General features: G+C 49.2%; 5 protein-coding genes across 5 annotated transcripts; 3 read left to right on the top strand and 2 right to left on the bottom strand.

Annotated features, from left to right (window-relative positions):
* Positions 1–311: 311 nt before the first annotated feature.
* N7500_007066 (acetyl/propionyl/methylcrotonyl-CoA carboxylase subunit alpha) lies at positions 312–2,734 on the bottom strand (the record flags this gene model as incomplete). The annotated part of the gene is made up of 5 exons (XM_056678210.1): positions 312–362; positions 491–2,117; positions 2,174–2,271; positions 2,333–2,531; positions 2,583–2,734. The coding sequence occupies 5 exons, from the start codon at positions 2,732–2,734 to the stop codon at positions 312–314; spliced, it is 2,127 nt and encodes a 708-aa protein (XP_056533210.1).
* A 1,007-nt stretch (positions 2,735–3,741) lies between these two features.
* On the top strand, positions 3,742–5,302 carry N7500_007067 (uncharacterized protein; the record flags this gene model as incomplete). Its single annotated transcript, XM_056678211.1, has 4 exons — positions 3,742–3,831; positions 3,896–4,368; positions 4,427–4,529; positions 4,589–5,302. The coding sequence occupies 4 exons, from the start codon at positions 3,742–3,744 to the stop codon at positions 5,300–5,302; spliced, it is 1,380 nt and encodes a 459-aa protein (XP_056533211.1).
* Positions 5,303–8,136: 2,834 nt separating this feature from the next.
* Positions 8,137–9,147, top strand: N7500_007068 (uncharacterized protein; the record flags this gene model as incomplete). The annotated part of the gene is made up of 3 exons (XM_056678212.1): positions 8,137–8,208; positions 8,306–8,527; positions 8,575–9,147. The coding sequence occupies 3 exons, from the start codon at positions 8,137–8,139 to the stop codon at positions 9,145–9,147; spliced, it is 867 nt and encodes a 288-aa protein (XP_056533212.1).
* A 120-nt stretch (positions 9,148–9,267) lies between these two features.
* N7500_007069 (uncharacterized protein) lies at positions 9,268–10,858 on the bottom strand (the record flags this gene model as incomplete). The annotated part of the gene is made up of 6 exons (XM_056678213.1): positions 9,268–9,682; positions 9,733–10,010; positions 10,077–10,312; positions 10,374–10,468; positions 10,544–10,631; positions 10,684–10,858. 6 exons carry the CDS (start codon positions 10,856–10,858, stop codon positions 9,268–9,270), a joined length of 1,287 nt encoding a protein of 428 aa, XP_056533213.1.
* Positions 10,859–11,356: 498 nt separating this feature from the next.
* On the top strand, positions 11,357–13,116 carry N7500_007070 (putative 3-methylcrotonyl-CoA carboxylase, beta subunit (MccB); the record flags this gene model as incomplete). Its single annotated transcript, XM_056678214.1, has 2 exons — positions 11,357–12,807; positions 12,861–13,116. 2 exons carry the CDS (start codon positions 11,357–11,359, stop codon positions 13,114–13,116), a joined length of 1,707 nt encoding a protein of 568 aa, XP_056533214.1.
* Positions 13,117–13,464: the final 348 nt, after the last annotated feature.

The following is a 13,464-nucleotide window of genomic DNA, read 5'->3' on the forward strand; positions in this document are numbered from 1 at the left end:
AAGATGAGTGGGCATTTTCAGAAGTTGTCACGGCCCAAAGCAATATATCGGACAAGGACTCAACATCTAGCTGTCCAGCACATCACACTTCAGGACTGGAACTTCTTTAATTGCTCGCGTTTCATGTTCACACGCAAAAATGATGATCAAATCCAATCTATTGTGGAAGAAAGATGTGATATCTGATATGCCCCCAAAAAAAAAGAAAAAAACCAGAGAACGCGGTTTACGAAGGAAAATGTTTTCGACTTTCACACTGTAATGGGAATGCGAGATCGAATGAGCATAACCTAGACGTGTGTGTCACCCTTCTATTCGGACTCGGCAAATTCCACCAGGGGTGTTCCGCTTTTGCATTGATCCTGCAGAGTACATGTTAGTCAGTTGCTCTTGAATCTTCAAATTCAAAGCAAATATTCAAACGAAACAGTAACAAAGTGAAAGGGGTTCGAGGAAATCGATGAAACCAAGTCAGAGGCGCGTGACTTACTCCTTGCTTATGCACAACCCGCGCAATGGTTCCCTGTTGTGGGCTGCGAATCACAGTCTCCATCTTCATACTCTCGATAACAACCAACGGCTGGTCTTTCTCCACTACATCTCCCGCCTGTACCTCCACCCGCAGGACTTTACAAGGCATCGGAGCCAGGACACTGTTTTTCACATCCTTGAGTCCTAAGGCCTTCTCCATCCACTTAGCCCGGGGCACCGTGAGGCGGTACTGGGTTCCTCGTTGGAATGCGATAATCGTGTCCTCGTCTCGAACCACGGTTGTATCTAACCGGGTGTGAGGGAAAAATGATGTGACGGTGTGCGATGCCGGATCCATGCGGCTCACCACTTGCTCAAACACACGTCCGCCGACTTCCACGTTGAATGTGTCATCTGTTGTTTGCTGTACCCGCACACTGAACGTGGAGCCATCGCTAGACCCTGGGCCGGCGGTCTCGGTAAATGACAACTGTCGCTCTTGGTAACTAGGAGTGAACCCTACCGTGGAGCCCGCAACTCCTGCTGAGGATCGCGCCCCTGAGACACTGTCACCATGTAGACATGCCAATGCAACCTGCGCTAGCACCTCATCGTCCATCTTCTTCGGCGCGAAAAGCTCTTCACGGTGCTTTTCAATGTAACCGGTCTCGACCTTACCGGCGATGAAATCGGGGCTCTTGCAGATGGACTTTACGAACTCTATGTTGGTCACAGGTCCTGCGACTTCATACTCCTCCAAAGCAGCAGCCAGCTTACGGAGGGCCTCCTCACGATTCGCCCCACGCACGATAAGCTTGGAGATCATGGGATCATAGTGAGCTGAGACATCGTCTCCTTCCACAAAGCCTGCGTCAATGCGGATGTCCTCCGAAGTAGCCGGCGTTCGCACATGGAGTAGACGCCCTGAGTCGGGGATGAATCCCTGTTCTGGGTTTTCGGCGTAGATTCGAGCCTCGATACCGTGGCCAGACTGGGCGATACGTTCTTCCACTTCTTCTTGCGTAAGGGGCAGCTTAGCTCCTTCAGCCACCAGAATCTGCCAGTGGACAAGATCCTGTCCTGTGACCATTTCGGTCACGGGATGTTCAACCTGAAGGCGGGTGTTCATCTCCATAAAATAGAAATCCCCCGAGTCATTATCAAAAATGAACTCCACTGTACCGGCACCTTCGTACCCGACAGCCTCTGCGGCGGCCCGTGCCTTTGCCCAGAGGTCCTTTCTAGTTGCATCAGGGAGATGAGGCGCCGGAGATTCCTCTAGAACTTTCTGGTGTCTCCGTTGAATACTGCAGTCTCGCTCTCCAAGTGCAACGGAGTTACCATGTTTGTCTGCAAATACCTGGACTTCAATGTGTCGTGGTGTGGTGATATACTTCTCCACCAGCACATTGTCATCTCCAAATGAGTTCATGGCCTCTGACTTAGCCGACTCTAGCTGAGCCTGAAACACTTCTTTGGAATCGGCAATGCGCATACCCTTTCCACCGCCTCCTTTGACGGCTTTGATTAGCACCGGGTATGTGATCTGGTCCGCCTGCTGCTCGAGGAAAGCAGGGTCTTGATTTTTTCCGTGGTAGCCGGGGACGCATGGCACACCGGCAGCTGTCATAATCTCTTTGGAACGACTGGTAGGGTAGGTTTGGTCAGCATAGTGAGTATGCAAATAGCACAAGGAACGTACCTCTTATTGCCCATATCCTCAATGGCCTTGTACGGCGGGCCAATGAAGACCAGTCCAGCCTCGGTACATTTTTGTGCAAATGCAGAGTTCTCACTAAGCTGTAGATCGACGTACGAGTCAGTATCCTAACTAGGATCTCAATTTGTACAAGCAACTTACGAAGCCGTAACCTGGGTGTATAGCTTGACACCCTTCTTTCTTTGCAATTTCAATTATTCTATCACCATCGAGATACGCCGACACTGACCCTAGATTGAAGGCGAAGGGGGAGCCTAAGGCATGTTGAGCTCGGCTATCCGGGTCGGTGTAGAGTGTTGTTACCCGGATCCCACGTTCCGCGGCAGTGCGGCCAACTCGTCTAGAAGATTGTTGTGAGCATCAACTCCACTTAATCTAGCGCCTCACTTACAAAGCAATTTCTCCTCGATTCGCAATGAGAATCGAGTCCAGTGATTTGGTTGTATTTGATGTGTTAGTGACTGACGATACCGCTCGCGATGTTCTGCGGGCCGCGGTCGGGGTTAAGCGGGGGGTAATGCGGAGAAGGGATGAGAAGGTCATGATGAAGGAACAGCTTTTCCAGCTGCAATGAGGTCTTTATACGGTGTATCTTGAATCACAATGTAAGCATAATCAGGGTATTCAAAGGGATGAAGTAAAGAATGTATGGGAAAATCTCAAGGGTTTGGAGTAGCTCTTGAGCCGACGCAAAGCGAGATGCGGGGAAAGCCGAGAGTATGACATAATCAACCGCTTTGGTCCCCGGGGAAATGGTCACGAGGTCAGTCGATGTTTGCTTGATGGCTCAGTGAACGGGTGATTGCAGGTAATGATACACTATGGTCGCTCAGACTCGGGTTTGGATTCCTTGGGGTGGGTATACTCACCTATTCATATAATAGTAGCCATATGAATCTCTACGCTGGATATATATTGGAAACGCAGCACCATACCGCTATATCTATGTAAACTCATTTACTTCAACATCAAGCTTCGATATTGACAAACGGTGAGATACAAGTAGCCCCAATACGGTGATTCTATCTCATAATTTAGACTTGGATCTTCCATCTCTGCTCTCGTGATATCCAACTGACCAGTGTCAGACTTCCAACTTATCGCACCAGATTTTCGATAAGATAAATCAAGAACACAGCGATAAGTAGGATTTTTGTTGCATTTCGGGAGATACAACGAACAGCAAAGTTATCTCTTGTCTGGCAAAGGTTATGTGAGGAATGGTAGCAAACTCACAACTCACGAGGGGCGATTACAATTGGCAGCTTACACTTCAATTAGAGCAGCAAGCATTCAAAAGTAGGCATAGATTCCTATTATATGAGACTCCGACGATATACCCCGGACAGGCCTTCCTGGATAGGAATGGCTTATCTGGGCTGTAGCGGACTGCCCAAGTGAGTCAACCCAAGCCGAGTACTTTGTAACTATAACTTTGGTTGCACCGACTATTAAACAGTGGATTCTGGCTTCAACTATATCTTTCTTGCTCCTGGGTCATATATCTAATTTCAATTGTAAAACCAACAGCCATTGATTGCCTTGGTATCATGCTCATGATGAATCCTTTGAGCTTGTTGAAGCAGTATATCGAGGGCTCCTCTCACAAGCCTACCAGTGAAGAGACATTCGATCCAAAGGTATGCGGATCTAGACAAATTCCAGTGTCTAACAAACCTCCGCCTCTAAACTCTCATCTAATAGGTGCACCTCAACTACACTCCACCTTCGAAGAAATTTACAATGCAAGACTTGCTTCTCAATCAGAGTCCAAATGCTTCGCCCATTGCAGGAACAGTGCCGTTTCCATTGTTGTCAGCTAAAGGTGTCAAAGCCTATCGAAACGCCCTGTTCCAAAAGGACGTTTTAGACAACTGTGCCAGTTCACCATTCTCAGGGACTTTGGTCCTTCGCGATGCGGTGAAGCATTCAAAGTTTGTCAATGACTTTTGGACAAACCCCGAAACAATGAGAATTGTGTCTGAAGCAGCCGGTGTACCTCTGGAGGTGGTGATGCCAACGGAAATAGGGCACACTAACATTCAAGTTGAAGGCACTACCGTCGCCGAAATGACCAGCAATCTTAAAGCTGAGCCGGCGGTTGAAAAAGTCGAGTTGAGTTCTGAAGACCGAACTTACAATCCCTTGAAAGATGCCAGTGCTATCATTCCGTGGCAGTAAGTTCATGCCCTTATCGAGTTGTGGGTAACACCAACGATACTAAATGGACCAAAGCTACGACTCGTATCCTTACGTGTGTGTATTGATGTTAAGCGGTACCGAGGGTATGATTGGAGGCGAGACATATATCAAAAGGGGAGACGGAGAGGTACAGAAGGTGTGTATGAGTCCATTTTACCAAAACTAAAACACCCTCCCTAATCTAAATCTGTTAAGATTGAGGGCCCCCAAATTGGCCATGCTGTCATGCTCCAAGGCGGTGAAGTCTGTCATCTAGCTGCCCGGGCGAAAGGTGTGAAGGAGCGGATATCGACCATCACTTCGTACCGTTCTACCTTGCCAAACGTTTATGACTCTAGCTATATTACAAACGTCCGCCCTTATGCGGATACGGGCTCTCTATATCCTGAATGGACACAATATCGTTTGCGAAAACTGAGAGATGAACTTACTAATTATCTCGACAAGACGGAGAAGGGAGGGAATCCCGGACAAGAAAGAAAGACAGTACAAGCTCTTATAAATCAGCAGATCGATTACTTACGACGAACATCTCGACAAATGGTCGACCCTGAGTTCACCCAGCAAGTCTTGAGGAAATATGGTCGGCCGTCATACTACGATGCACCTAGAATTTGGGAGACTGTCCGATCACTACCAGAATTTGACAGCCTTGCATCAGCCGCGGATGAGGAGCGGCGTTGGCACCCGGGGAGTGTCTACTGGATGGACTTACTGGAATCCAGCGAAACGATACAAGCAGGGAAGCCTCTTCAGAGTGTTTTTGGAACCGCTGTGTGGGATAAGACGAGGACGTACTATATGGGGGATGAACTTTTGCGACAAGGGCTCAATGAGATGTTCTTGGATTGGCTGGGATGCTCAGGTACCTGGGAGCTTTACTGCAGCACTTTATTGACTGAGGATTGAGTCAACTATCAGCATGGATTAGAGTGCATACAGCCCTCGAATTGCGAAGATATATCTCTAAACAAGACACATCTCGCATTAGCCGCGAAGACAGAGATCGGCTACACGACGATTATCTGCCTAGCGCGATATCAAGAATACATAATGATTGAAGTGATAATTAAAACTGATTTAATTTTGTTGGGTCACTAGAAAATTCAGAAGAGAGGTGCCATGCCCTCCCCCGAACTATCCAGCAACAACTATATAAGCCTTCGAGTTGGTCACTAGACATCCCGAAAGAGAGGTGCCATGCCCTCCCTCGGACTGCCTAGCAACGCCTTTTACATATCAATTTCCAGAAACTGAAGCCCAATTGCCTTGGGAGCCAACTCCTCCTACATAAATTTGAGGCCTCGTTAAAACCAGCAGGAAGAAAACCCTATGGGATAAATACAACCTGCTGGAAAGAGTACCTCATACATAGATTTCAGTCCCCCTTTGTTTTGCCGTAAAATTCCTCCTTTCTTTTTTTTTCTTGTTTTTTCTTGTTTTGTTGATTTTGTTGATTTTGTTGATTTTCTTTTTGTTGCTGTTTGATATCGACATTGATGCTGTTCAACTTTTTCGGGTTTGTTTTCTTTTGTTTTCTTTTTGGTTTCCGTACTGTTATTGGTGGTTTTTCTTCTTCTTCTTCTTCTTCTTCTTCTTCTTCTTCTTCTTCTTCTTCTCTGAGATACTCCCTGTCTCCTTCGGTGTGAGGTGGGATCAATAGGATGTGAGTGCTCTTTATGGCACGGGCTGCCATACCTATGTGTTGGTGGTATGACAGCCCCTACCAATATCCTTCTCCGTCGGTCCGCTGAGCACTTCGATGCCCTAGATGGCATGGGCTGCCATGCCTATGTTGTTGGTGGCATAACAGCCCCTGCCGGTTTTCTTCTTCTTCGGTTCGGGATGAGCACTCGGGTGCCCTAGCTGACATGGGCTGCCATGCCATGTCTGTTTTGTCAGTGGTATGGCAGCCCCTGTCAGATTTCTTCTTCTTCTTCGTCGGTTCGAAGAGCACTCGGGTGCCCTAGATGGCACGGGCTGCCATGTCTGGCAGCCCTGCCGGCTTGCTTCTCATTCGATTCGATTCCCAATAGACCTTTCCCATGCCACACGACAGTGTTGATCCGTCCAAGACACGGTTTCGAGTTGGTGCGAATTGAGGCCTCATTAAAACCGACCAGAAGCAAAACCCGCGTGGGGAAAGCGTTCTACCCGGAAAGAGTGCCTCTAGTGATCGATCGTCGTAATCACATTTTAGTATCAATTGAACCGTGGTGAGTGTTCAACTGGGAGAAAACCACGGGGGAAAAGCTCCCACTTGAACGTGAAGTCGTTCACCACGGGATTTTCAAAGTGGTTGAATGTCCAGTCGGCAGGAAACCCTGTGGGAAAAACTGCCGGTCTGGATGGGGATGAGAGAGACATCCACAGACAAGTTCGAGTGATCCAATCCCACACCATGTCTACTTTAGCCGGGGGTACATATCCTCATTCAGACATTCAAATCTCAAATTATGGATGTAGGTATCGGTGGACAGGAGATTTTGAGAGCCTGGATTATCTGCACCAAATAAAGACTGCAGGCGCCACAGTCTCCACTCAGTGCATCTAACCCAGGTATCAAGAATATGGATGCTCGGTGTTTGAAAACAGACCCGGGCCCTGGATCTCTCCTCAAACACCGGCGAAGAATGAGAGAATATGAGAGTCCAAATTTTCAGCCACCAGCAAAGACCGCAGGCGCCGCAGTCTTTACTGAAGACCTCCAATCCAGATGGCAAATCGCGGATTCCCGGCGCTTGAATAAAGGCTAGGGCCCCTCGCCCCTACCCAAGCACCGAGGTGATGAGGATTAAAAAATTCAGAATTCAAAGCATACAGGTGTTTTCTTCCAAAAGACTCTGGTGGGCTTGTTAAATTCAATATTCTTCAACAGGTGGGAGTCTCAGTGGGGACGAAGCATTGGTAGGCGTCTGGGGCACATGGTGTGGGATGGTTGTAGGAAAGAAAAAAAAGAAGAAAGGAGAGAGGAGGGAGGGATATATATATTCACTAATGACGCAAGCCTTCATAGGCTCCGACATTTATTCAAGTAATTGACTCGTTTTCTACGAGATGAAAACGTTGTATAGTTTAGATGTCCGACCTCGAATGAGGAAAGGGTATACTGTACATGGTATAATACTTCGAACCCACTTGACAGACTACATTTAAAGATTATCACCTGAACACTTGCAATGCTATAAGTCGAAAATGACAAAGTTCTATGATGTCCGAGTCCTAATATTGCATGCATTCTGGATGTAATTGCTAGCCGGTGCTGTATACAGAACGGAGGGCGAAGTCAAAAGTGTCTGCAAATCAGGGGACCGAACAGCCATCTCATGCAGAATGACCCCAAAGGAAGTTTATAACATAGAGCGGAACAGGATAGCAGAATCTACATCCATACCTAAGGTATGACCTGACGCTAATTGAACAGAGGATAATTTTTGTATATTTCATGGATTTTTCTGTCAACGCTATCGAAGAAGTTCAATAACGAAGCCATATAGTGAATGAGATGTAGATCTGACCTCGGGAAACGCCAAGGCTTATGTTAGCAGAATTCCCATCCATCTTCAATAATGCACGATCAGTCCGATCTTCACTCCATCACGTCAGCCGTGCATCCTTGGTTTGTGCTGTACATACCTTGACTTGATTTACTGTCGTTCAAGTCTGGTCATTCATTCAGCAAAACGCCTCGACATTCTCGCTGCTTCATCCCTTTCAACTTTTTTTTCGGGATCCACCCCAAGATGTCCGACGACGATGAATACTATGAATTCGAGGATGATTACATGTATGAGGACTTAGTCCCAGACATGGTCGTAAGTTAAATCCTTAAGGCTATGTCTAGGCCGAATTATGTCTTAGTTCTGCAGAGAAGACAGCACCGATCCAGACACTAAAACTTTGCTTGTCCAGGACGATCTCGCCGCTTCCTCATACTACGAAGCCGCCCTATATGAAGACCCAGGAATTGATGTCGAAGACTACTTCAGCGACTGGGACTATTATTCAGACGATTACCACGACGATGACGCAACCGTCGAACAAAGCGCAGAGAGAAAGAAAAGAACCGAGATCGCAGCGACAGCACCACGACGAACGAAGCCTTCTTCCCGCGCAATGGGCCGGATCGCCAGAGTCCCGCCGACAAAATCCCCCTGGTGCCGGATATCACCTCTTTCCAGGGCGTGGTGTGGAAAACACCGGCGCTGGACCGGGATCAGGACGTCGCCATCTTATATGAGCCGGATACAGGCGAGAAAGTCGCGCTTCTAGAGAACTGGCGGGAGGTCTTCAAACATTCCCAGCCGGCTCTAGATAGATCACGCTTGAAAAGGCGAAACTTGATCGAATCCAAGCCCGTCGACCCCTCGCTGGCTGACGATGGAATGTTCGCTGATGACGGCACCGACGATGAGCTCGATAGCTCGGACGAGATGTCTGATGTTGCCTCATCGGATACCTCGGGCGTTGATGCTGGGGATGCTGGGGATGCCTCGAACACAACCCCGGATCCGGACCCGGACTCTTTCCGCTCGCTGAAACTGTCTTCGCCCCCAAAGGTCGTGATTCCGTTGAAGAGAGGGCGGAAGCGGAAGGCGGTTGAACAGAAGGATGACACGGACGAGGACACAGCTCCGCCTCGTCCCAAGAGGCTTGAGTTGCGCAAAGCCGGTGCTCGCAAAGCCGGTGGTGACAAGGCTACAAAACGTGATGCGGCACCGCCGGTGCGCAGGTCGGCTAGGCAGAAGAAATAGGTTGTATAATGTAATATAGGGCCATTTATGACATGTACAACAACTAAAATGAATATGCATACACCCCTCAGAGGGATAGTATCCTCCCAAGTAAAATGATTTTATCTATCGTTCTCCTGCTTAAGCGTACTCCTTGTTGAATGCGCGGCCGATGACCATCCTGCGGATCTCACTTGTTCCGGCACCAATCTCATACAGCTTTGCGTCGCGGAGAAGGCGCCCAGCTGGAATCTCGTTGATGTACCCGCTTCCTCCCATGAGCTGGATGGCATCAAGCGTGCATTCAGTCGCGCGCTCAGCGGCATAGAGGATGGCACCAGCGCAGTCCTGAGTGCGGACGGCCAGCGCGCCAGGTTCCACAGCGGCATTGTCTACCTGCCGTGCCGTGGCGTAAGTGTACGCACGCGAGGCAGCCAGCTTAGTGTACATGTCCGCAAGCTTGCCCTGGATCAGCTGGTTGTGGGCGATCGGTGTACCGAATTGCTTGCGCACGTGTGTGTAAGGAAGGACAAGGTCAAGTGCGGCTTGCATGATTCTGGCGAGTGTTAGAATGTGAAAGATGCACTGTGGTATGGGATGGCTCACCCGAGTGGACCGGCACTCAGAACAAGTCGCTCCAAATCCAGACCCTCCATCAAGACACGGACACCGCGGTTCACCTCACCTAGTAGGTTCTCCCGGGGAACGAAAACATCCTCGAAGATGAGCTCGCCTGTGTTAGAGCCACGCATACCCAACTTGTCCAGCTTACGTGCACATGAGAAACCCTCAAAGGTCTTCTCAACTATGAACGCTGTGATGCCTTTGGAGCCTAGTTCAGGCTCTGTCTTGGCGTACACGACAATGTAATCGGCATCGGGGCCCTGTAAGAAAGTGTGAGCAATGCGTTCAGAGTTTCCACTTCAATCTATACCACCAAAATGACTTACATTGGTAATCCACATCTTGGTTCCGTTCAAGAGCCAGCCTCCATCAACTTCCTTCGCTGTAGTCTTCATGCTAACTACATCGGAGCCAGCTGAATGCTCCGACATTGCAAGGGCACCGACCTTCTCGCCCGATAGGAGACCGGGAAGAATGCGTTCCTTTTGTTCTGTCGAGCCATTGAGGGAGAGCTGGTTCACACAGAGCTGGGAGTGGGCAGCATAAGAGAGACCGATGCTTCCTATTTAACCAGTATCCAGGTCAGATCAATTTTTTTAATGCATTTATACGGAGAGACCTACCGGACGCTCGGCTAATCTCTTCCATCACCACACAGTGTGCCTGGTAGCCCATCCCCAAGCCGCCGTACTCCTCGTTGGCTGTGACACCGAGGAACCTTCGTTATCTGTTAGCGTGGGTACCGTAACACACTCCTCTCTTTCAGCAGAGAATCAACCACTAGAACACATACCCAGCATCACCCATCTTTTTCCACATTTCCGCCGGGAACTCATTCTGTTCATCGGTCCGTGCAGCAACATCCTCTGGGATCTCTCGCCCTGTAACAACAATGTTAGAAATTCAGCTTGGGAAAAAGTGTGGGTAGCGTACTTGTGAAATCTTGCACACGTTCCCGCAGCTCTAGCAGATCTGCCTCGGAAGGAGGTGCGAAGCCTGTGGGGTGTTTTGTTGAGATGGAGCGGAAACATGGGGTGAGTGCGGGGATGCGGTTCCGCGCCGCGCGCGTTGACGTGCGAAGAAGAGAGGGAAGGGCTAGAGAGGCCATGATTGTGGGAGAGAATAGATGTAGAATGCAAAATCCGGGGGTATTGTCTTTGGGGAAGTGGACCCTTTAAATATGTGTGAAGGGAGGGGCGGTAGTCCTCAGCGCGCAATCAAGGATGGACTCGTTACACTAAGGGTTTCTTACTTTGGAAGCAACTTTTCATATTTTCGGATTTCCGACCAATACTCTAATCGATCTACAAGCTAATTGATTTGTCTCTTCTATGCTCCCTCTGCTTCAACAATTGTGCTACGCCGTTCGGTCTCTTGCCATGGGGATCATGGACGTACATGGACCTCGGGTAGAAGCGGCAAACGTCGCACCTCCGCATATTTGGGGCTACCCCAGCTTTGTGCCTCGCTTCTCTTCTGCCACTCTCCATACAAGTTTAAATACCTTGGAGATCTCATACTATACTCAATCCTCTCCATTTTGACTTGAGCTGTGTGCTCTGCCATCATCTTAAAACCGTCTACATACTCCACCCTCTTCCCCGCAATGCGTGCCGCGTCCCCGCTCGTCCTTCGGAGCTGGGGCTCACGACTCGGACGCCAATGTCTACCAAATTCATTTTGCCAGTCAACAAAGATTATACGACCAACTTATCGAACAGTAGCAAGCTATACACACCCTCACCATGCTTCAGCTCTTTCCGTCCTTCCCACGGCAGTGGATACCTCCTCACAGGAGTACCGGGAAAACAGTGAACAAATGCAAGAGCTCCTCGACCGGATGAATAACTTACACACCACAATTGCACGAGGTGGAAATGATAAAGCACGCGAAAAGCACATTTCCCGTGGGAAAATGCTCCCAAGAGATCGGATCTCCGCCCTAGTCGACCCAGGCACCTCCTTCCTGGAGCTATCAGCACTCGCAGGACATGGAGTCTATGAAGGCGAGGATGTTCCAGCGGGTGGGATTATCACCGGAATTGGTATGGTTGAGGGTGTTAACTGCATGATCGTTGCCAACGACAGCACCGTCAAGGGCGGCACCTACTACCCCATCACAGTGAAGAAGCACCTGCGCGCACAGGCGATTGCGCAAGAGAACCGCCTGCCATGTATTTATCTCGTTGACTCTGGTGGTGCAAACCTGCCTCATCAGGCAGATGTGTTCCCAGACCGTGATCACTTTGGTCGGATCTTCTTCAACCAGGCCCGCATGAGCTCTCTGGGCATCCCACAACTCTCCGTTGTCATGGGTCCCTGCACAGCAGGTGGTGCATATGTCCCCGCTATGAGTGACGAGACTATTATCGTTGAGAACCAGGGTACTATCTTCCTGGCAGGTCCGCCTCTCGTCAAGGCCGCGACGGGCGAGGAGGTATCCGCCGAGGACCTGGGTGGCGGTCAGTTGCATTCGAGTATCTCCGGTGTAACAGACTACCTGGCCGTAGACGATGCTCATGCTATTGTTCTTGCTCGCCGCTCGGTCGCGAATCTCAACTACCCTACCACTACAACTCCGCTCCAGCTGGAGAACAGTAATGGAGATTCGCTTGTCGTGAAGGAACCGTTGTACGACCCCAATGAGTTAAACGGCATTGTTGGTACGAATTTACGCCGCCAAATCCCTGTTCACGAGGTCATCGCACGAATTGTTGATGGGAGCGAGTTCGCCGAGTTCAAGCGTGACTACGGCTCAACCCTGGTAACGGGTTTTGCCCGTATCCACGGCCATCGTGTTGGTATCGTTGCTAACAATGGAATCTTATTCTCCGAGTCCTCGCTCAAGGGAGCGCATTTCATTGAGCTATGTGCGCAGCGGCGGATCCCTCTTATCTTCCTCCAAAATATCTCAGGCTTCATGGTCGGCGCCGATGCCGAGAAGGGCGGCATCGCGAAGAACGGTGCTAAGCTTGTAACTGCAGTTGCATGTGCAGATGTTCCCAAGTTCACTGTTGTATTTGGGTCCAGTGCTGGTGCTGGCAATTACGGGATGTGGTAAGTTTATCCTTGAGCTGTGTCTTGTTCTTTCCTAACTGGTATTGCTTTAGTGGTCGTGCCTACTCGCCTCGTCTTCTCTTCATGTGGCCCAATGCTAAGATCGGCGTTATGGGCTCTGAGCAACTCTCTGCTGTTATGGAGGCTGTTGGACGGTCCGCTGATCCAGCTTTGAAAGAACGCATTGACCGTGAATCTGAAGCCACATTTTCGTCGGCTCGTTTGTGGGACGATGGTATCATCCCCCCCGTCTCAAACGAGGAAAATGCTGGGATTGGGTCTAACAGCTGCGCTCAGTGGCAAGGCTGAGCCAGATGTGCAAACCAGATTCGGTGTGTTCCGAATGTAAAGCATGAACGGGTTGAAAGGGGGTTTGCAAATTTCCACGCAAGATAAATCTGAGAAAACATAGAATGGAAAACGCCTGTATGTGCCATTGACTTGATGTAACGTTTTGGTATAGTCAGATGCAAATGCGCTCAACAGTCATCCTGTATCAAATTATGTAAAATACCGGTCTCTGCAGACCATCGTTCTTAAGACTACTAGACCTCAAGAACTATATGGCGTGATCCAAGGAGATGGTAAAAAGAAAGTGTTAGAATCACATATGATATCTGGTACTATAATTTCACGCCTCTTTGTGTCGACGGCAAA

Source organism: Penicillium coprophilum (genome assembly GCF_028826855.1).
Source record: "Penicillium coprophilum strain IBT 35676 chromosome Unknown utg000004l_segment0_segment0, whole genome shotgun sequence".
In the NCBI taxonomy this organism is placed as follows: Eukaryota; Fungi; Ascomycota; class Eurotiomycetes; order Eurotiales; family Aspergillaceae; genus Penicillium; species Penicillium coprophilum.